Source organism: Geotrypetes seraphini, chromosome 1 (assembly GCF_902459505.1).
Source record: "Geotrypetes seraphini chromosome 1, aGeoSer1.1, whole genome shotgun sequence".
NCBI lineage: Eukaryota > Metazoa > Chordata > Amphibia > Gymnophiona > Dermophiidae > Geotrypetes > Geotrypetes seraphini.
The window spans coordinates 68,237,207-68,262,076 of NC_047084.1; the positions used below are offsets into that span (position 1 = coordinate 68,237,207).

General features: G+C 44.6%; 1 protein-coding gene across 1 annotated transcript in view; it reads right to left on the minus strand.

Moving 5' to 3' along the window:
• Positions 1-24,870, minus strand: part of NIPBL (NIPBL cohesin loading factor) — a 1,354,860-nt gene that overhangs the window by 763,838 nt on the left and 566,152 nt on the right. Inside the window, 3 exon segments of the mRNA XM_033932779.1 lie at positions 11,228-11,317; positions 13,702-13,773; positions 14,005-14,199. Coding sequence (XP_033788670.1) covers positions 11,228-11,317; positions 13,702-13,773; positions 14,005-14,199 — 357 coding nt within the window.

The following is a 24,870-nucleotide window of genomic DNA, read 5'->3' on the forward strand; positions in this document are numbered from 1 at the left end:
AAGACACCGACTTCGGCCCGCGTGGGAGCCCAGCTCCGCCTCCCGAAGCCCCCTGCGATTTCACTAACTCTTCAGGGCAGCTCCATTGCCACCGGGAGCTGCCCCAACACAAGACACTGACTTCAGGCCGTGTGGGAGTCCAGCTCCACCTCTTGAAGCCCCCTGCGACTTCACTAACTCTTCAGGGCAGCTCCACTGCCACCGGAAGCTGCCCCAACACAAGACACCGACTTCGGGCCACGTGGGAGTCCAGCTCCACCTCCCGAAGCCCCCTGCGACTCTCTGTTCCTTTCTTCAGGGCAGCTCCATTGCCACCGGGAGCTGCCCCAACACAAGACACCGACTTCGGGCCGCGTGGGAGCCCAGCTCCGCCTCCCGAAGCCCCCTGCGACTTCACTAACTCTTCAGGCCAGCTCCATTGCCACCGGGAGCTGCCCCAACACAAGACACCGACTTCGGGCCGCGTGGGTGCCCAGCTCTGCCTCCCGAAGCCCCCTGCGACTTCACTAACTCTTCAGGGCAGCTCCATTGCCACCGGGAGCTGCCCCAACACAAGACACCGACTTCGGGACGCGCGGGAGCCCAGCTCTGCCTCCCGAAGCCCCTTGCAACTTCACTAACTCTTCAGGGCAGCTCCACTGCCACTAGGAGCTGCCCCAACCCAAGACACCGACTTCGGGCTGCGTGGTTTACTAATTCCTCAGGGCAGCTTTATTGCCACCGGGAGCTGCCCCAACTCAAAACAGCGACTTCGGGCCGTGTGGGAGTCCAGCTCCGCCTCCTGAAGCCCCCTGCGTCTCTCTGCTCCTCTCTTCAGGGCAGCTCCATTGCCACCGGGAGCTGCCCCAACACAAGCCAGCCCTCCCACTAAAGGAAAGAGACCTCGGGCCGCGTGGGAGACCAGCTCCACATCCCGAAAACAAAAAGGCCAACAGCAGGACCTATCCCACACGCAACAGGGAGAGCCATCCCCCCTCACCAGCACTCTGAACCCGTCCAGTCCCTCAACCCCAGACACCAAAAATGAAGCTATCCCCGAAAACACACACTCAAGCCACCCTACTGATAATTCTCCTCATTACCAGTTGGAAAGTAGTAGCAAACAACTTACCTACCGCACCCACACGCTCCATTGCAACCAATATCCAGCATCTCAACAGGAGATCCCTCATAACAAGAAACCTGAACCACCATACCAGCACTCAACACCCTATCACCCTAACCTGGAGAAGAAGATCCACACATCCCAAAACCAAACCTCAACCTCATCCTAAAACACTCATCTACCCTGAAACGGCTCACAATCCTCAAATAGACATCGCTTCCCTAACTTGTGCCTACGTAAACATCAGAGCCTTAGGACCAAAAACAGAGCATATAAAAAATTGGATAAAAACCGAAAACCTAGACTGCCTCTTCCTCACAGAAACCTGGTTAACCTCAGACACAGACCCTAGAATAACAGAGGTATGCCCTCAGGGGTGCAAAATAACAGTGACCTGCAGAGAGAAAAAAAGAGGAGGAGGACTAGCAATAATAATTAAGGACTCCCTAACCCTAAATATACTAGAAAAAACATCCACCCCGCAAATGGACATCCTCGCCTGTCACCTCACAAGCACTACACTAAAAAACTCACTAAATTGCATGCTCTGCTATATAACACCAGGTAACTGGACCACAGTGAGACCTGAATTTTAAAACTTAATTTACCAAAACTCATTAACAGCAGAATATAACCTTATCCTAGGAGACTTAAAGCTTCACCTAGAAGACCCAACTTCCACACCAGCAAAAACTGTCCATCTTTTCTCAATGCCTTATCCTTTCAAATCCTAAACCGACAAACCACACATGAAAAAAGTCATCAACTGGACATTGCAGCATTCATGACCCACCAACCATCCACCCCAGCAATTCAAACTCCCAACGGAACCTGGTCCCCATCCCTCTGGTCAGACTACTACACATACAACTTAACATCAACTGGACCAAGAACAAAACCACACCGTAATCCAAAAAAATAACATATACCTCACGCAAACATATCGAGCCAACCGTTTTCTGGACAAAAGTAGATGAAACAATCCAAGACTGCGACCCAAAAGACTTCATCTCTCACTGGAAGAATCTGTCCACCAACATCCTTGATGAACTAGCCCCACTACAAACCAAAACCAGAACCAGCAGGAGATCAGATCAATGGTTTGACAATGAATTGCTCCAACTCAAAAGACAGTGTAGAAGATTAGAAAGAAAATGGAGAAAAACAAACCTAGATCAAACAAAAATCGCTTGGAAGAAAATCAACAAACAATACAAACTTCTACTAAAGGGCAAGAGAAAAACTAATTACACAAATCTTATAGGCACAGAAACCCAAGACTCCAAAAAACTATTCCAAATCTTAAAAGATCTAACAGACACCAAACCCTACACAACCACTAACAATACCCCACCCTCCTCAGCTACCCTCCTAGCAGATCACTTCAAGAACAAATTTACTAACGCTAGAGCCACCATCAATTTTACCCCATCCTAAACGTAATCACCTAAACATAATCACAATTCACCCCATAGAAAAAGACTCAACTGCAGCAGACAGAACATGGTCTCAATTCCCCAATATACAATGGTCTGAACTCAATAAACTCTACAAAAAATACAGCCACGCCTCCTGTGACCTCAACCACTGCCCTTCATATCTCCTTGCTACCTCCAGTGTAAAATTCCATACTCTACTTCTACAATGGATTCAAACCACGCTCACGGACGGTGTTTTTCCTACTGTCCTCAGCGAAATCGTCATCACCCCAATCCAAAAAGACCCAAAAGGACCACCAGACCAACCATCCAACTTCAGACCTATTGCCTCAATACCGCTATACGTCAAACTTACAGAAGGCCTAGTAGCCAAACTCCTCACCAATTATCTGGATGACCATAACCTACTCCACCACATGCAATCTGGCTTCAGAACCAACTTCAGCACAGAGACACTACTAGGTTCCCTTATGGACACAATCAGACAACACCTTAGCACAGGGAAAAAAATGCTTCTCATACAACTGGACCTGACTGCAGTGTTCGACCTAGTAGACCATAATATCCTTCTGCAAATTTTGGATGCAATAGGTATCTCAGATAAAGTATACTCTTGGTTTGAAGGCTTCATAAATCCAGAACCTACAGTGTAAAATCAAACAAAGAAAAATCAGAACCTTGGTCAAACCCCTGCGGAGTACCACAGGGATCCCCACTATCCCCTACCCTCTTTAACCTATACACCGCCTCCCTCGGAACACATGTGGACAATCTAGGCATAACCACCTATAGTTATGCGGATGACATTACCATTCTCATACCATACGATCAGCCAAAGCCCACCATGACAAATATACTACATAGAACACTAGAAACTGCTACGACCTGGTTGAAAGATCACAAACTTAAACTCAACCCAGACAAAACCAAATTCATCCTCCTCGAAAATGACAAAGTCTAAACCGTAACCAACTTAGAACTAAACTCAATCAACTACCCCATCCAAACCACCATAAAACTACTAGGAATGTCTATAGACAGATGCTGTACCATGCAACCGCAAATAAATAAAACAATACAGAAATCCTTCGCAATCATGAGAAACCTGAGACTAGTCCGGAAATTCTTTGAAAGAACCCAATTCCAACTTATAGTACAATCCCTAATCCTAGGACTGCTGGACTACTGCAACATTCTCTTCCTTCCATGCCCTGCTACTATGACCAAACAATTACAAACAATTCAAAATACAGCTTTGAGATTCATCTACTCATTGAGAAAACATGACCATATCACAGAAGCTTACATCAACTCACATTAGCTACCAATCCAAGAAAGAATACAATTTAAATTCTACTGCATGTTATTTAAAACCATAAATGGAGACAGCTCGTCCTACCTGAACAACCGCCTCATCCAAGCATCCACAACCAGACACAGAAAAACGCATTTCCCATTCATACCCCCTCCGATCAAAGAAGTAAAACAATCAAAACTACATGACGGCCTCCTGGCCACTCAAGCCGCAAGGCTAGACAACCAGATCTCCAACCTTCTGATGACCACCCCAGACTACAAGACATTCAGAAAAGAAATAAAAACTATACTTTTCAAGAGGTTCCTGAAACAGCCTATAACTTCACATATTCTTAATAACGCTAAAATTGACAAAAGATCTGCTCTTTACTACCCTAGTAATGACAATTTTGCTTCCATTGTAATCCTCTTCTATAATTCTTTTGTAAGCAGCCTTAATCTTAACAACCCGAGAAATGTCAAAAGATCTACTCTTTACTGCTCTAGTAAATCAATTGTTCTCCCATTGTAACCCCATTTTTTAAAATCTTTTGTAAGCCGCCTTGAACCGCAAGGTAATGGCGGAATAGAAATCCCTAATGTAATGTAATGTAAACCTGGTTCACGGATTCCCATGGGTGGGATACGGCTATACCAGGATATAACTTGCTCCTTCAAGACAGAGAAGGCAAAACAGGAGGAGGGGTAGCACTATACATCAAAGAGGACATCAAAGTTACCAAAATCACAGGGATCAAATATACCGGGGTATCCCTCTGTGTGAACCTGGCCAGGGGACATGACAAATGCCTGTATCTTGGTGTGGTATACAGACCTCCAAGATAACAGGATGACATAGACAAAAAATTGATCGAAGACATCAAGACCATCACTCTGCGTGGAGACACTGTACTGTTGGGGGACTTCAATATGCCTGATGTAGACTGGAACAAACTTTCCGCTATGACCAGCGGCAGCAGAAGGCTACTAACTTCCTTAAGGGGAGCACAACTCAAACAAATGGTATTGGAGCCCACTAGGGATCAGGCGATACTGGACCTGGTGCTCACCAACGGAGATAGTGTCACAGAGGTTTCAGTGGGTGATGCGTTGGCCTCTAGTGACCACAACATGGTGTGGTTTCACCTCAGAAAGGGTTTCACTAAGTCAAGCACATCCACAAAGGTCCTTAACTTTAAGGGCACTAACTTCAAGAGCATGGGAGATTTTGTCTATGAGGCACTGCAAAACCAGGACACAAGATAGTGTGGAGGTACTGTGGTCAGCTCTGAAATCTACCCTACAGGAAGCAACCAACCTCTATATAAAAACAGTGAGTAAACGACGGAGAAATAATAAACCCCAATGGTTCTCCGCGGAGATCTCGGAACTCGTAAAACAGAAGGAGAGAGCATTTGTATCCTACAAACAATCACAATGACTGGAAGCTAAAGAAGCCTATTTGGTGAAACCCAGAAATGTTAAAACAGCAGTCAGAGATGCCAAACTCTGGATGGAAGAAAATCTAGCTAAGAATATTAAAAAGGGGGATAAATCCTTTTTCAAGTATGTTAGTGACAGAAAAAGGAACACAGACGGGCTAGTGCGCCTAAGGAAACCCGACGGTAACTATGTAGAATCGGACTCCGATAAAGCCAAACTACTCAATGAAAACTTCTGCTCAGTCTTTACCTGTGAGGTGCTGGGATCCAGACCCGTTCTGGAGCTTTGAATTAACCACCGGCAGTGTTTACCAAGAACTATCAAAGCTCAAAGTGAACAAAGCCATGGGACCGGATAAACTGCACCCCAGAGTGCTTAGGGAATTGAGAGATGTCCTGGCAGAGCCGTTAGCTGCACTCTTCAATATTTCCCTAAGCACAGGAAGAGTCCCATTGGACTGGAAAACATCTAACGTTATTCCACTCCACAAAAAGGGATGCAGGTCGGACACTGCGAATTACAGACCGGTAAGTCTCACATCAATAGTGCGTAAACTTATGGAAATGTTGATTAAACATAAATTAGATACAATCCTGAGTGATGAGAGGCTGAAGGATCCCCACCAGCATGGATTTATAAAGGGAAGATCCTGCCAATCCAATCTAATCAGCTTCTTTGACTGGGTAACAAAAAAGCTAACTGGCAAAATTGGGTCGCCCTCTCCGAGTCCACCTTCCATTCCCTCGCCCCTCTCTCCACTAAAACCATTTCCTACTCCCGTAAGGCCCCTTGGTACCTCCCATACCACAGAGAACTGAAACAGAAATGCTGTGCTCTGGAACGAAAATGGAAAAAATCTAAATCCCCTACAGACAGACTCTCCTGGAGGGTCAACATTAAAATCTATAATACTGTTCTAAAAAAAGCAAGGAAAAACTTCTAAGGTGACAAAATCTCCAAATCCAACAATCAGAGTAGAACATTATTCAAATCTGGCATTTCTTAACCTCCAAAAATGACTCCATACTTCCCTCCTCCCCCTCAGCCGATTCTCTAGCAAAGTTCTTCAGCGATAAGATCTCCACCTTGAGGCGCTCCTTCCCACCTGCAATCTCCTACAAATCTCTGATTCCAATTGACCCCAACCCTATCTCAACAGACTCCTACCCTATCCCAGCAGACAGATCCTGGTCTTCCTTCGAACTTGTTTCCAAATCCCTGGTCTATAATCTCTGCCTCAAATTGAAATCCTGGAACTGTACCTTGGATCCTTTCCCCTCCTACCTCTATGAGAACACTCCCCCTCAGGCCATCTCATCTCTTACCATTCTCATAAACTCCGCCCTCCATTCAGGTCTCTTCTCCCCAGAAATGGGCCATATTTCCTTAACCCCACACTGAAAAAACCTGAGCTTGACCGCTCTGCACCATCCATCTACCGTCCAATAGCTAACATTCCCCTTCTTACCAAGATGCTAGAGTCCATCATATCCACTCAACTATCTTCCTACCTTGAGAAATTCACCATTCTTCAACCCTACCAATATGGCTTCCGTCCCAATTTCAGCACCGAATCCCTTCTGACCTCCTTAATCTCAAAAGTTCAATATCTCCATTCTCGCAACAAGTTCGCCATCCTTCTTCAATTCGACCTCTCTGCAGCTTTTGATGTCGTCCATCATGATATTCTAATTTACCAACTCACCAAGATAGGCATAAACTCCACAGTCCTTGACTGGTTCTCGAAGTTCTTACGCTCCCGCTCCTACATAGTCAACATAAAGGGCACTTCTTCCTCCCCCTGGAACCCGATCTGTGGAGTCCCGCAAGGCTCACCTCTCTCCTATCCTATTCAACATTTATATGTCCTCCCTTAAACTCCTCCATCTCTCCCCCCTTGAAACACTCTACACTTACGCAGACGACATCTTTGTCCTCCTCGAGACCGACAGGAACCTCACCAACCTCTCGGCGAACATATCCTCATGTATATCGAACCTTCAATCCTGGGCCCACACTGTGCAGATGAAACTGAACGAATCTAAAACAAAACTTCTCTGGCTCGGCCCAAAATTGGACCAACTGCCCACCTCCATCCCACTGTCCTCTGGCCCCACTCTGCATCTTGAATATTCTAGTAAAGTTCTGGGAGTCATCATTGACTCTACACTTTCCTTCAACGACCACCTCAACTCGCTAGTAAAAAAATGTTTCTTCAGCCTTCACATGCTGAGAAAAGTGAGATCCTGTTTCCATCAAAAACACTTTGCCGTCCATGTCCAATCCACCATCCTTTCCAGACTGGACTACTACAACTCTATCTACCTTAGCCTAACAAAGAAAAACCTTCAAAGACTCCAGCGGATTCATTATATCGCTGCTAAGCTTATCTTCGCAAAAAGCAAATTCGACCACGTCTTACCGCTTTTATCCAAGCTCCACTGGCTTCCGATTATCTCCAGAGTCCACTTCAAATGTGCCTGCCTCACTTTCAAGATCCTACATGGTATTCTCCCTCCCTTCATTCCTCTTTCTTGGAACTCTTCTAACCCCAATTCTGCCAGCATCCAAAAACTGAAACTTTCCACTCTCTAAAAGGCATTTCACTTGTAGGAAAACTAGGTTCTTTCCTCCCTTTCAGAATCACTCAGCTCTGGAACAACCTTACCTCTCCTCTTAGGAATCTGAGCTCCCTCCAACTCTTCCGTAAACATCTGAAAACCTGGTTATTCTCAAAAATGTAACTCCTCCTCCCTCTCTAGTTATTCTAGTCCTCTAAATTTTCTCTTTATTTTGCCTCTTCCCTCCACTGGGGTTCCTTTCTACCCTAACTCTTGTTAACCGTGTCAAGCTTTACGAATGTAGAGATGATGCAGTATACAAACCTAAGGTTTAGATTAGATTAGATTAGCTAGATATGGGAGAGTCCCTGGATGTCATGTATTTGGACTTCAGTAAGGCTTTTGATAGTGTCCCACACCATAGGTTATTGAACAAGATGAGTTCATTGAGACTAGGAGAAACATTGACTGCATGGGTTAAAGACTGGCTCAGTAGCAGACTCCAGAGGGTGGTGATAAATGGTACTCTCTCCGACATCGGAAGTGATCAGTGAAGTGCTGCAGGGCTTGGTCTTGGGTCCAATCCTATTTAATATCTTTGTACGGGACCTGCCTCAGGGACTTCGAGGTAAAATTGCATTATTTGCCGATGACGCTAAACTGTGCAACACAGTGGGCAAAAGCACTGTGCCCGACACTATGACGCAGGACCTACTCTTACTAGAACAATGGTCCGCAACTTGGCAACTGAGTTTTAATGCCAAAAAGTGTAAGGTTATGCACCTTGGCAGCGGAAACCCACGCAGAACTTACACCCTGAATGATGAGACCTTAACAAGAACTGTTGCAGAACGGGACCTAGGAGTAATCATTAGTGAAGATATGAAGACTGTCAATCAAGTGGAGAAAGCATCATCCAAGGCTAGACAAATGCTTGGTTGCATCTGTAGAAGTTTTGTCAGCCAAAAGCCCGTAGTTGTAATGCCGTTGTACAGGTCCATGGTGAGACCTAATCTGGAATATTGTGTTCAATTTTGGAGGCCACATTATCAAAAGGATGTGCTGAGAATGGAGTTGGTTCAGCGAATGGCCACTAGGATGGTCTCAGGACTCAAGGATCTCCCATATGAAGAACATCTAGGTAAGTTGCAGCTATACTCTCTCGAGGAATGCAGAGCGAGGGGAGACATGATAGAGATGTTCAAATATGTTACTGGCAGTATTGAGGTAGAAGAAGACATCTTTTTCCTTACAGGACCTACGGCAACAAGAGGGCATCCATTAAAAATCAAGGGTGGGAGATTTCATGGTGACACTAGGAAGTATTTCATCACCGAAAGGGTGGTTGATCGTTGGAATGATCTTCCACTTCAGGTAACTGAGGCCAGCAACGTGCTCGATTTTAAGAAAAAAATGGGACAAGCATGTGGGTTCACTTCGAGGAAGTGCTTAGGGGGGAGGGTTCTTAGAGTGGGCAGACTTGTTGGGCCAATGGCCCTTTTCTGCCGTCATATTCTATGTTTCTATAGTATATGATACTACCCGAAAATCGATTTTCTTTGTCACTGCTCCAATGTTATAAAACAATATGCCATCTTATCTCTCCGAAGATTTCTGTCTTTCTAAATTCAAATCAAACCTAAAAACATTTGCATTCAAGGATGCCTTTGACTAATATGATTCAAACTCTCTTTCTCTTGTGTTTTCCCTTCATTGTCTTCCTTTCCTATCGAACATTGTTGAATTTCTTCCCTCATCCCTCCTGTAATCATGTTTGTATATCTTAGTCAATTATGATTATCTGTGAAATGTTACATTTTTAGTCTTTTAATTCTGTACACCACTTAGACAATTATAAGTGGTATATCAAATTTAAAAAATCTTGAGATGAGAACATGTCCATAGAAGCTATGCCACCAATAGATGCATCTGAGGTATAATAGGAATGCACAGGGGAAGAATGCCAGCTTTGAAACTCATTCCACAAATGTTTCATAAATACATAGAAAGCCTCTGGTTCCTGGGGCGTAGTCACCCTTTGATGACTTAACTTTGTGTTTCTTAGGCTGTGGAGGGTCCGCAGCCATGCACACAGAACTAGTAACCATGCCAAGCCCCAAAAATAAAGGTTGCCCCACCGCCTTTCCTGGGTGTGCCACACGGCTCAAGAATATTTTCTCTTGAGGTGCTAAATTTGTGCAATCCTGGCAAGAATTCATATCAGGAGAACCCAAGTACTCCATCCCAATAAGCAAAAATTGCAGTTTTGGAGAAGCAGGGAGCTTATAAAAAAAAAAAAAAAAAAAAAAAGACCGCTAAAAATCCAAGATGGCCATCTTTAAGAAAATCAGCCATAAATGTGATTTTTTTTTTTTTTTTACATTAAACAAACTTCAAAAATGGTGAATTTTGGATTTTTCAGGAGGGTGAACACAGGGTGACATGAAGAAACCCCCAAAACTTCAAATTTCAAACCTCTCCTGTTTCACATTACAGGCAATTATTACAGCCTTTACTCACTGTGTCCTGTGCTGCAGCCTACCTCAGCTCTCTCTTTTAGTAGCTGGAATCAGAAAATCACTGCCTTATGCTGGGAATGCCTCTGCAACGCAAATCTTTGGGCTTCCAGTCAGACCTTATCCCTGACTGTACCTCCACCCCTGCGGACAGACAGATGCGCTCAGAGACAGGTGAGAAGATGCAGCCGACGACCTGCGAGACACTGCTGAGTTTCCAACAGATACCAAACAGTCTGTGCTTGAACTCTCACTCGGCAAAAGGAGAAAGATGGGGATGGCCCCGAGCTCCTATAAAGTAAATGCAGGCTGGCTGATAGGTACCACCAGGAACTGGACTGTCAGCTGTAAAACAGTCTGTGAAATTTTAATGTAGGCAGAGCTGAACAATCTCTCCGAGCACTAGAAACCCCCAAAAAGGGATGAAAAATACACCAAATAAAAAAAATTAATTGTAGAGAGAAGAACATGCAAGCAGAAGAGAAAAACTGTAGGTAGAGCTAAGAAGCCAAGAGAAGTATAGCAGAGGCACAAAGAAAAAATCCGGAGTGGATTCCTTCTGAAGATGGCACGCAGCCATGGGGGACACTACCCATCTGTCTAGAACAAGGGTGTCAAATGTTGGTCCTCAAGGGCTGCAATCCAATCGGGTTTTCAGGATTTCCCCAATAAATACGCATGAGATTTATTTGCATGAACTGCTTTCATTGTATGCTAATAGATCTCATGCGTATTCATTGGGGAAATCCTGAAAACCTGACTGGATTGCAGCCCTCAAGGACTGACATTTGACACCCCTGGTCTAGAATGTCTTATCTATTGCACTGAAAATATTTTTTTTTCCAATTTTTATGATTTAGTACTTACCAAATGCAGTAAAATCCATGTCTTCTAAATTTTCCAAAATATTTTCTACTGAAGCACAGAATCTTTTAAATGTTGAAGAATCCATCATTTCTGTCAAAAAATTAATTTATATTCATGAGGACAAATTTCAGTGCCATTTACCCAGGTAAACTGACTAGTTTGATAGTTGTCCTTCTCTGCCTAACCAAACATTCAGCAGAACTTCCAGCGTGCATATTTTTAGCCATACTGGGATGCATTCCTGGAAGCAGAAGGGTAGCATATTAAGAAAGCTACATTCATAGATTTAAATTTCAGGATCTATGTGTGAAGTTTAGCATGAAAATTTTGTCTGCATATAAAGCAGGTCCAAAGACCAAGAACTACTTTTGACCTGTGAGCAATCTTCCAAAAAGAAATTTATCTGTTCAGCTTTTATTGAAAATTAGCTATAAAGTTTGCAGATTTAAAATACAGTGAAACCTTGGTTTACGAGCATAATTCGTTCCAGAAGCATGCTCGTAAACCAAATTGCTCGTATATCAAAGCAAGTTTCCCCATAGAAAGTAAGGGAAACTGCTTTGATTGGTTCCACCTCCTCCCCCCCTCGAGGCTACCGGCGCTGCTCCATTCTCCCCCCCTTGAGGAAACTGACGCTGTTCCAAACCCCTCCCTGCGATCCGGCTTCCCCCCCCCCTGCGAACCGGCATCCCTCCCACTCGCGTTGCTCCCCCCCTCCACCGCGATCCTACTTTCCCCCCCCCCCCCCGAGCACGTCAATGACACTTCCTTTACCCAACTTGGCACCAGTGCCGGTGCCCGAAGATCCTCCCTCTTCTGGCACGGCCTGGGCGGTGTGTCGGAGATCCTCCCTCTTCTGGTCTGGTCTGGGCTGGACTGGCTTTGAGCATTTGCGCATGCTCAAAGCCAGTCCAACCCAGCCCAGACCAGAAGAGGGAGGATCTCCGACGCACCACCCAGCCCAGGCCGCGCCAGAAGAGGGAGGATCTTCGGGCACCGGCACTGGTGCCAAGACGGGGTAAAGTTAGTGTCATTGACGTGCTCGGGGGGGGGGAAGTAGGATCGCGTTGGAGGGGGGCAACGCGAGTGGGGGGGATGCTGGATTGTGGGGGGGGGGGGGGCGCTCGTACAGCGAGGCAAGCTCGGTTTACGAGGCACCAAGTTTGCAAATGTTTTGCTCGTCTTGCAAAACACTCGCAAACCGGTGCACTCGTAAACCGAGGTACCACTGTACTCTGGACTTTGCAGCTACATGAGCATTTTAAATATTGCCCCAATAGCAGACCTTGTCCCTTACAAAAATATGTATTTCTCCGACTAAAATTCATATAGACTCACTCATTGAATTGATCAGCATATATTAAACTTACTGTGACAACTTGAATACCAACTCTCTCAGAAAGAGATGCAACCAATATGCACATATGGAAACTGCCAAATAAGCTACGTCATCAGCATTTTGTTACCTAATACCCACTTATTATCTTATATATATACAGAGCCTAACAATTCACCTACCCAAATTTGCAGTAAGTCTGTTTCCCCTATGTCTTATTCTTTTCCTTTAAGAGAAACAGTATTTATTTATTTTTGCTTATTCTTTACATCTGATCAGTTTTGTTGCTAGGCAACATCCTCTCAACTAAACTCAGGGAAGCAGAGATACTGCAGGGAATTAAGGATGGCTCTCCGAGAGCTGGAGCTTCAAAGGCAAGGGCAAGCATTACAGTTTACAAAAATGGTTTGGGACAATTCATTTAAAAGAGGAGGAAACTTTTTGTCTCTGGATTCATAAATACAACAGCAAACCTTAAAACAGATTTTTACCCATTAGGAGGGCTATTTTCAAAGAAATTTTCCAAGATAACTACCATATATACTCAAATATAAACCGAGATTTTTGGAAGGGCAGGAAGGAGGGGGACTGTATACATACGTAGACCAGCAGGGGAGGGGGGTGGATGCAAGGCAGGGAAGGAGGGAGACTGGGTGCAGAGACTGGCATGGCAGGTGAAGTAGTAAGGGAGGGGGATGGATGCAGAGCCTGACAAAGCAGGGAGGGAGGGCAAACAAGGTGCAGAGCATAACAAGGGGGGGGAGCTGGATGCAGAGCCTGGCAGGGCAGGAGGGGATGGAGGGGTGCTGGAAGCAGAGCTTGGCAGGATATTGCATATGAATATTAACCCCCTGATTTATATTCAAGTCAACCTTTTTTCTCCTTTTTTTTTTGCTGGGGGGGGGGGGGCGGGAGGAAAAGGTTACCTCAGTTTATATTTGACCTGAAAAATGTTCTTCCCTCAAGTAAACAAAAGTACACTTCCTACTTTATAGGAATGACAAAAAGAGGTAGAGGAAGAAGTGTTTTTTGGTTGTTGGGGGGGGGGAGAGGGGGAGACCATGGATATATAGTACTCTAATATATGTTGGTTACACAGAATGCAAAAATGTAATCAAATGTAAACAAGAAGAGTCACCTTCAGGAGTCAGTTTAGGTTCATAAGCTTTTCTCTTCTTTTGCTTCTCTTTTTTCTTCATTTTCCTGTACACTGTAATGAGGTTTTAAAAACATCCTTTACACAGTAAAATTAAAAAAGATTAAGTGGAAACGATTTAAGGCTGAAAATGCAAACATTATATTAAATCATATTTACAATTTGGTTAAGTTTGTGATAAACATACCAAAATAGAATTTTCAGTAATTTATTCTACAATTATGTTAATATTACACAGCACGAATTCAACTGGTAATCCACACAATAAGTACTTTGCTGAGTTACCATCGCTGAGGCTCGGAGGAGGAGAATATTCATCAGAGTCTTCTAGACTGCGATCTCTGTAACGGCTACCAGAATTCCTTCTACCTTCATAAAAATGGCCACTTCTCCTGTGATCCCCAGAGCTTCTCCTTTCACGCTCTTCATACTCCCAAGCTTTATCATCCTCCTTATCTTTCTTGTGTTTTTTTCTAGAAGCTATGAGTGAAAAGTATCATTGTTAAATTTTAAATCTTGAATTCTAATTCAGTTTCATTGGAATTACCCAGCTAAGTTTATTCATATGAATTAGTAAGAGAAAATCCAACATATTGCATACATTAATATAACTTACATTTATCTTCTTTAAACATCACCCCCCCCCCCCAACACACCCTCTCTCTCTCTCTCTCTCTCTTAGCATTTAAGAGAAAAGGTAATTTAAGGGATGATCAAGCAGTACTCAGAAAAAATTATCTTTCTCTCTCTCTCAAAAAAAAAAAAAAGGATAAAAGTTGTCTAAAAAGGTGACCATTTTAATAGGATAGTAAAAAGAGAGAAAATCAAAGTACAAGTCACATAATAAAGAAGAAAAAAGCACAAAGGGCCTTCAAGAGCTAGGCAATCAAACATAATTTTATTGGACACAACATGGGCCATGTTTTGGTATATCTGCTTGCATCAGGGGTCAATCAATGGCAAAAACTACGTATAGTTACAAATGGTAAGCAGATGAGAAGAACGCTGTGGGTCCTCACTTGTAACACTTCTGTGCCAACCGCAAAGAGCAAACTCCACAGTGCTAATAACAGACAACTCAGCAAAACGGCATTATCCTCGCACCAAAAGTGAATTGGTGCACATGTGTTATCTTCTGTCCGGTATTAGCACTGTGGAGTTTGCTCTATGCAATTTACATGGAAACGTATTGGCACTGTGAAGCTTACTCTATGCAATTTACATGGAAATGTTACAAGTGATTAATAACTAATTATTAATAATAATTAATTACAAGTAATTAGTAGTATATCCATATAGAAATAAAGCCTCTTAAACTGAGCATAGTTCAAGTAAGGCCTCACTAGCTATCAAAAGGGGAAAATTAACCTCATCCTTTCAAGGTATTTTAGGTTGTTTTATGTAAGGTTCACAAAGACAATGAGTGGGTCTTCACAGTGATCCTCTAACAAGAAATCCTAGAAAGCTGGAAGAGAATATAAAATTAACCACAACCTCTTGCTAAAGTGCTGAGTCATTGGACATGCCCCCAAAACAAGGTAATTAATGAAAAATTAAGTTCTTCCCTTGCTAATCTTCTTTCTGATAGAAGACATAGGATTCTGTATCATAGCTGTTGCTTCCCGTTAGTCGCAAATCTGCAGAAGGGTGTCATTCAAAAAAACTGAACTCCACCCCTTCTGCAATGGAGAACAGCTTCCTCTTCAGTTAGTTCCAAAGCAATTGAACTTCACTGAAACAGAAGAAAAGAGGAAGAAGGGCAAGGGGAATTTCCCCAACAACAAACCATATTCTGCTCTGCAACTTAAGATTAAAAAAGAGCAATTTAACAACAATTTAACACTGAACAACAAATTATACACATGAATAGCTAGGAGCCAAACTAAGTGCAACTAGTAGGAGTCATTAAAAAAAAATCCTAAGGGAGAAAGGGAATATTCGTAGGAGCTCTCATGGTCCTGTGGATTTGTCTCTGCTAAATCTTAGATACAGGAGAAGAGGACCCATGGCACACAAGGGTAACATCCAAGACAGGAATAAGGTGAATCAAAACTCTAGAAAGAAGTCATAGGATTTTGTATGGCCTTCCCTATCAAAAAGAAGATTAGCAAGGTAAGAACTTAATCTTTCATTTTGTAGCAAAGACATATAGGATTCTGTATCATAGTTGACATATCAAAGCAGTGTCAGATGCCTAGGGAGCAAAAGATGAGCCTGCCCACAGCACCAAAAGCGGCATCCTCTTGAGCCACCACATCCACTCTGTAGAATCTTGTAGAGGTATGGAGAGTAGACCAAGTGGCTGCTCTACAAATTTCATCACGTAAAACAGTCTGGGATTCCATCTAAGAAGCAGCCACACTTCTAGTTGAATGTGCAGTGATTGAGATAGAAAGCCATTTACCGCAAGCAATGTAGGAAGATGAATTTGCCATGCAAATTAATCTGGCGATTGAAGACTTGGAAACTGGCTTGCTTCGTCTTGATTAGTTGGTCAGCACAAAAAGGTAGTTGGAGAGCTAGGAAACATTAGTCCTCTCCAAATAGTTAAGTAGGGCTATACACACATCCAGCCTCCACAAAATTCTGTCCTGTTTCGCCAAACTCGTAGGATCAAAGGCGGGTAAATTAATCTCTTGATATGAAAGGCAGAAACCACCTTCAAAAGAAAGGAAGGTACTGTCCACAGAGAAACACTAGACTCCATAAACCAGAAGGATTCTCTATAGGGCAGGTCCAGTAACTCTGAGACCTGCCTTGCCAAGACTATGGAAACCAAAAACACGGTCTTAACCGTAAAATCCAGGAAAGATGTGACCGACAGGGGCTCATACAAAGCCCAAGATAGGCCATTCAGAACAACATTAAGGTCCCAAGATGGGAACTGCCTATGTAGTAGGAGGTTGCACTCTGAGTGCCCCCTTCAAAAAACAAGTGATGACTAGATGAGCTGCTAATCACTGCATGCCTCTCCGAGCCCTAAAACACGAATGAAACTGATAGGCCCATTTTAAGAAGAACCTGTAGGAATGTTAGAACCACTGGGATGGGAGCCCTCTCAGGCTTCACCCGCTCCTTGGCGCAACATACTTGGAAAACCTTCCAGGTCTTTGCATAAGCCGCAAATATCATAGGCTTCTTTGCTCTAAGAAGAGTTTTAATGACAACCTCCAAGTAACCCTTAAACATTAGGGTCATGCACTCAAGAGCCATGCTGTAAGACCAAATGCTCTGGATTCTCCATAGAAATTGGGCCCTGGCTGTGGAAGCTGGGATGTACCTGCAGGTTGAGAGATGTCTCTTCAGAGGCATAACAGATCTGCATACCAAGGCCGACGGGGCCAGTACGGTGCTACCAGAATCACCAGCCCCTGATGGTTCGCCATTCTGAGAATGATCCAGCCTACCAGGGTCCACGGTGAAAAAAACATAGAGAAGAAGTTCAGTGGGTCAGGGCTGAATGAGGGCATCCAGACTTGAACTTTCCGGCTTGGCTCTTTGATTGTAGAAATGATCCAACTTCACATTCTTGGCTGTAGCAATGAAATCCATGTCCGGTCTTCTCCAGCACTGCACAATGAAGATGAACACCTTCTCCCCCTCCTCCCCCCCCCCCCTGGATCCAGCCTGCTGAGAAAATCAGCCTGAATGTTCTCTACTCCAGCTACATGGGCAGCTGAGGGGGCTTGTAAGCGAACTTCCATCCACTGGAATACCACCAGTGCATCCAGGCATAGGGGAGAGCTTCTCATGCACCGTTGTCTGTTCACATAGTACCTGAGGCAAAAACATTGCAAGATATCTTGGAAAATTCCAATGCATTACATATTAATCACACAGGCTTTAGAAAGCAGCAACAACCAAGGAAACCTCAATATTCCACTGAACAAAGGGAGAAAGCCACAAAAACAAACGAGGAAGTGGAGTCAATGGATTGGATAAACCAAGTTTATTTTCACAGATAAATCAATAAAACCAAATACAGCTACTGAGCTGTGTAATAAAAGTGAATGGTAACATGATCCAACAAGTGTAACAGCTCGGCTGGCAAGCTACAATATGTCTGTTGGATAAAACAGCAAAAGTCTATGCCAATATTTAGATGGTGGAAATGAGCAAAGCCAAAAGACCCTAAGCAGTCCATGTTACAGCTAATATAATATTTTTAATCAGGGATCCCAAATTAAAGGATCCAAAGGATCCAAAATAAAAATGATCAAATGATGGCAAAAATCTTTGTCTAACCGCATCCAATCTAAACTGAACAATATAAAAAGGCTTTAGAAAGCACATAGTACAGAGATAGCTCTTTTGGGCATGACCACATATATTCAATATCACCTAACACAAGCCAAATCTGTTTTTCTATTATCTCTAGATCAGCACCTTTTCATCTTGTAGATCAGGGGTGCCCACACTTTTAGGGCTTGCAAGCTACTTTTAAAATGACCAAGTCAAAATGATCTACAAACAATAAAATAAAAAAAAACAAACACAAATAACACTGAAAGGCAGAGAAAATGTTAATTATCATTCATATTCCGGGATTTTTTCCAAAGAGGACAACAAGGCAGATGACTTTATGCATTGTCACCTCAGTAACAACCATACAAAAATAGACAAATATACCCCCTTCCTTTTTACTAAACCGTAATAGCAGTTTTTAGCACAGGGAACTGCGCTGAATGCCCCGCTTTGCTCTCGACGCTCATAGGCTCCCTGCGCTAAAAACCGCTATTGTGGTTTAGTAAAAGGGAGCCATAGTGCAAAATATAGACAGCAGATATAAATTCTCAAAACGGACACATTTTGATCACTAAATTTAAAATAAAATAATTTTTACTACCTTTGTTGTCGGTTGATTTCATGAGTCGCTGGTTGCACTTTCTTCTTCTAACTGTGCATCCAATATTTCTTCCCTTCTTTCAGCCTCCTGTATGCTTCCTCTCCTCCAGACCTCATTCTCTCCCCAACTTTTTCTTTCTTTCTCCCTGCCCCCTTCTTTCTTTCTGTCTCCCTGTTCCCCCTTTCTTTCTGTTTCCATTCTTTTGTTGTCTCCCTGCCCCCCCCTTCTTTCTGTCTACCTGCCTACACCCTTTCTTTCTTTCTCCCTGCCCTCCCCCAAGCCACTAGGTTTGACGCCACCGCCATTGGGAAACAGGCCCCCAAGCCACTAGGTTTGCCGCCGCATTGGGGGAACAGGTTCCCAAGCCACCACCGCCCCAAGCTCTCCCTGCACAAGCGTCGCACTGACCAGCATTCCGCTCCCCGATGTCTGACATCGGAGAGGAAATTCCGGGCCAGCCAGGCAGCGATTGGCAGGCCCAGAACTTCGTCTCCGACGTCAGACTTGACGTCGGGGAGAACACTTCTACAGGGAGAGCTTGGGGCGACAGTGGGGGACGTCGGGGAGAGGAAGGCTGATTGGTCCAGTAGATCGGGACGGCAACACGAGTCTTATCATGGAGCCCAGGATGGGCTCCGCGATCGACTCGCGTTGCTGTCCCGATCTACCGGTCGATCACGATCGACGTATTGGGCACCCCTGTTGTAGATCATTCTATACTATTGCACTGGCTATAAGATATTAGGATTCAAGATAGGGATGCAGGACGGAGGCTGAGAATTATAGACCGGCGAGTCTCACATCGATAGTGAACATAAGAACATAAGAAATGCCTCTGCCCGAGGTCAGACCCGAGGTCCATCGTGCCCAGCAGTCCGCTCACGCAGTGGCCCAACAGGTCCAGGACCTGTGCAGTAATCTTCTATCTATACCCCTCTATCCCCTTTTCCAGTAGGAATTTGTCTAATCCTTTCTTGAACCCCAGTACCGTACTCTGCCCAATTACGTCCTCTGGAAGTGCATTCCAGGTGTCCACCACACGTTGGGTAAAAAAAAGAACTTCCTAGTATTTGTTTTGAATCTGTCTCCTATCAACTTTTCCGAGTGCCCTCTTGTTCTTTTATTATTCGAAAGTTTGAAGAATCTGTCCCTCTCTACTCTCTCTATGCCTTTCATGATCTTATAAGTCTCTATCATATCACCTCTAAGTCTCCTCTTCTCCAGGGCAAAGAGACCCAGCTTCTCCAATCTCTCAGCATATCACAGGTTTTCCATACCTTTTAATAGACGTGTCGCTTTCCTCTGAACCCTCTCGACTAACGCCATATCCTTCTTAAGGTATGGCGACCAATACTGGACGCAGTACTCCAAATGCGGGCGCACCATTGCCCGATACAACGGCAGGATAACCTCTTTCGTTCTGGCTGTAATACCCTTTTTGATTATACCAAGCATTCTATTCGCTCTCTTAGCGGACGCTGCACACTGTGCCGTCGGCTTCATTGTCATGTCCACCAATACCCCCAAGTCCCTTTCCTGGGTACTCTTATTCAATAATATCCCTCCCATTGTATAGTTGTACCTCGAGTTTCTGCTCTCCACATGTAATACCTTACATTTCTCAACGTTGAACTTCATCTGCCATCTCGTCGCCCATTCTTCTAGTTTGTTCAAGTTCCTTTGTAATTCTTCGCATTCCTCTGTAGTCCGAGCTCCATTAAATAGTTTGGTGTCGTCCACAAATTTTATTATCTCGCACTTCGTCCCTGTTTCTAGATCATTTATGAAGATATTAAATAGCAGCGGCCCAAGTACCAAGCCCTGCGGGACACCACTCGTGACCCTCCTCCAGTCGGAGTAGTGGCCCTTCACTCCTACCCTTTGTTTTCTACCCTCCAACCAGTTTCTGATCCATCTATGTACGTCTCCTTCCACCCCATGGTTCTTCAGTTTCCGGAGTAGACGTTCATGGGGCACCTTGTCAAAGGCTTTTTGGAAATCTAGATATATGATGTCAATGGGGTCTCCTTTGTCCATCTGTTTGTTAATCCCTTCGAAGAAGTGCAATAAGTTTGTTTGGCACGATCTTCCCTTGCAGAAACCATGCTGGTTGGCTATCTGAAGTTCGTGTTTTTCAAAATGTTGATCAATGTTTTATTTTATCAGTGCTTCTGCCATTTTCCCCGGAACCGAAGTCAGGCTCACCGGCCTGTAGTTTCCCGGATCATCTCTTGAACCCTTTTTAAAGATGGGCGTAACGTTGGCTATCTTCCAATCCTCCGGGATCTCGCCTGTTTTCAGGGATAAGTTGCAAATTTGCTGCAGTAGTTCCACTATCTCCTCCTTTAATTCCTTCAGAACTCTTGGATGTATGCCATCCGGACCCGGGGATTTGTCAGTTTTTAGTTTTTCTATCTGCCTCCGAACGTCCTCAATGCTCACTTCTATGAATGTTAATTTTTCTGCTTGACTTCCGTTGAAGAATTGCTCAGGTTCCGGCATGTTGGACGTGTTTTCGTTAGTAAATACAGACGAGAAGAACATGTTAAGCCTTTCTGCCACTACCTTCTCCTCCTTCACCACTCCCTTCCTGTCTCCGTCGTCCAACGGTCCCACTTCCTCTCTAGCTGGCTGCTTCCCTTTAACATATCTGAAGAACGGTTTGAAATTTCTTGCTTCCCTGGCTAGCCTTTCTTCATACTCTCTTTTAGCTTTCCGAACCTCACGGTGACATTCTTTTTGATACTTCTTGTGTTTTTTCCAGTTCCCCTCAGATTTGTCCTTTTTCCAATTGGATATGATCCTGAACGAGGAGAATCTACGAGATCCCCATTAACATGGTTTTATGAAGGGAAGGTCCTGCCAATCAAATCTGATCAGCTTCTTTGTCTGGGTAACAAAAAAGCTGGATATAGGGGAGTCCCTGGACGTCATGTACTTGGACTTCAGCAAAGCGTTTGATAGCGTCCCACACCACAGGTTATTGAGCAAGATGGGTTCGATGGGACTGGGTGAAACATTAACCGCATGGGTTAGGGACTGGCTTTAGAGGTAGACTTCAGAGGGTAGTGGTAAACGGTACCCTCTCCGATACGACGGAGGTGATCAGCGGAGTACCGCAGGGCTCGGTCTTGGGCCCAATCCTATTTAACATCTTCATAAAAGACTTGGCTGAGGGGCTTCGAGGTAAAATTACATTATTCGCCGATGATGCCAAACTATGCAACATAGTAGGCAACCGCACAACAGATGAAAGCACTTTGCCCGACAAAAGCTCAATGCCCGACAGTATGACGCAGGACCTATTCCTGCTGGAGCATTGGTCAAAGATTTGGCAACTAAGTTTCAATGCCAAAAAATGCAAGGTCATGCACCTTGGCGGCAAAAATCCATACAGGACTTACACCCTAAATGGTGAGATCCTAGCAAGGACTGTAGCAGAACGTGACTTGGGGGTGATCATTAGCGAAGACATGAAGACTGCCAATCAAATGGAGAAGGCTTCATCCAAGGCTAGACAAATCATGGGCTGTATCCGTAGAAATTTCGTCAGCCGTAAGCCCAAGGTCATAATGCCGTTGTACAGATCCATGGTGAGATCCCATCTGGAATACTGTGTACAATTCTGGAGGCCGCATTATCAAAAAGATGTGCGGAGAGTTGAGTCGGTTCAGCGAATGGCCACCAGGATGGTCTCAGGTCTCAAGGATCTCCCGTATGAGGAACGACTGGGTAAGTTGCAGCTGTACTCACTCGAGGAATGCAGAGAGAGGGGAGACATGATCTTGGTGTGGTGTACAGACCTCCAAGACAATCGGAGAACAAGGACATTGAATTAATTGAAGACATTGAGAATATCACCTTACGGGGAGACGTTGTTCTGTTAGGAGACTTTAACATGCCTGATGTAGATTGGAACACACTCTCAGCGACTACTTGTGATAGCAGGAGAATATTAACATCCATGAAGGGAGTACGGCTCAAACAATTGGTATTAGAACCCACTAGGGCCCAGGCCATCCTGGACCTGGTACTTACAAACGGGGAAAGCGTCTCAGAGATCTCGGTGGGAGAACCGCTAGCCACCAGTGACCATAACATGATATGGTTCAACCTTAGGAAAGGCTTCCCTAGATCACAAACAAAAACAAGGGTACTCAATTTCCGGGGCACTGACTTCACACGCATGGGAGACTTCGTCCATCAGACGCTTCAGGTTCAAGAAGTAACGGATAATGTGGAGGTTATGTGGTCAACCTTGAAATCGACCCTTCATGAGGCAACTATCCGCTACATAAAATCAGTAACTAAACAACAAAGAAAAAAGAAACCCCAATGGTTCACTGATGAGGTCTCGTACCTCGTCAAGGATAAGAAAAGAGCGTTTCTCTTGTACAAACGCACGGGGGAAAAAGAAGCAAACATTGAATACAGGACAAAGTCTGCAGCGGTCAAAACAGCAGTCAGGGAGGCCAAACTTCGAATGGAAGAAACTCTAGCGAAGAACATTAAAAAAGGGGACAAATTCTTCTTCAGGTACATTAGCGACAGGAAAAAGAACGCAGACGGGATAGTACGCCTTAGAACGCCAGACGGGAATTATGTGGAAACAGATTCTGAAAAAGCCAAACTACTGAACGATTACTTCTGCTCAGTCTTTACCTGCGAGGCACCAGGGCACGGGCCACGGCTGGAAGCAAAAGAAAGCAAGGAAGACCCATTTCTGAATTTTGAGTTCACACCAGCGGATGTTTACAGAGAACTTTCAAGACTCAAGGTGAACAAAGCCATGGGACCGGACAATTTGCAACCAAGAGTGCTCAGAGAGCTGTGCGATGTTCTGGTGGAACCGTTAGCCATGCTCTTCAATCTCTCCCTAAGTACGGGGAGAGTCCCCCTGGACTGGAAAACAGCCAACGTCGTTCCTCTGCACAAAAAGGGTTGCAGAGCAGAGGCTGCAAATTATAGACCAGTGAGTCTCACATCAATAGTGCGTAAACTCATGGAAACTCTACTTAAAGGTAAATTAGACACGATAATGGATGAAGGGAATCTAAGGGATCCCTGTCAACATGGATTCACCAGAGGCAGGTGATGCCAATCCAATCTAATAAGCTTCTTCGATTGGGTGACAGGAAAGCTAGACTCGGGAGAGTCTCTGGACATAGTGTACTTGGATTTCAGTAAAGCTTTCGACAGTGTCCCACACTGTAGACTATTAAACAAGATGAAATCGCTGGGTTTGGGTGAGAAACTAACTGCATGGGTCAGTAATTGGCTGAGTGGAAGACTTCAGAGAGTGGTGGTCAACGGCACCCTCTCTGAGACATCGGAGGTGACTAGCAGAGTGCCGCAGGGCTCAGTCCTGGGACCATCCCTTTTCAACATATTCATAGGGGACTTGACCCGGGGGCTTCAGGGTAAAGTAGCACTGTTCGCCGACGATGCCAAACTGTGTAACATAGTAAGTGAAAGCAACCTCCAGGATAGTATGACACAAGATCTGATCACGTTGGAAAACTGGTCCTCAACATGGTAGCTAGGCTTCAACGCTAAAAAATGTAAGGTCATGCATCTCGGCAGCGGAAATCCATGCAGAACATACTCCTTGAATGGAGAAACGCTAGCTAGGACTTCAGAGGAACGGGACTTGGGGGTAATCATCAGTGCAGACATGAAGGCTGCCAAACAAATAGAGAAGGCCTCATCAAAGGCAAGGCAAATGATGGGATGTAACAATAGAAGCTTCGTCAGCCGTAAACCTGAAGTCATAATGCCACTCTACAGAACCATGGTGAGACCCCCATCTGGAATACTGTGTGCAATTCTGGAGGCCACACTACCGGAAAGATGTGCTTCGAGCTGAGTCGGTCCAGCGGATGGCCACTAGGATGGTCGCGGGGCTCAAAGGTCTCTCATACGAAGAAAGACTGGGCAAACTGCAGCTCTATACCCTAGAGGAGCGCAGGGAAAGGGGTGACATGATTGAAACATTTAAGTACGTCACGGGTCGTGTCGAGGTGGAAAACGATATATTCTTTCCCAGGGGACCCTCGGTCACAAGAGGGCACCCGCTCAAACTCAGAGGAGGGAAATTTAGTGGTGACACCAGGAAATATTTCTTCACAGAAAGGGTAGTAGATCACTGGAACAGACTTCCGGTGCAGGTGATAAAGGCCACCAGCGTGCTCGACTTTAAGACTAAATGGGACATCCAGTGGGATCCCTACGAGGGTCGAGTTAAGGAACTAGGTCATTAGCATTCAGACTTAATGGGGTGGGTCAATAGAGTGGGCAGACTTGAT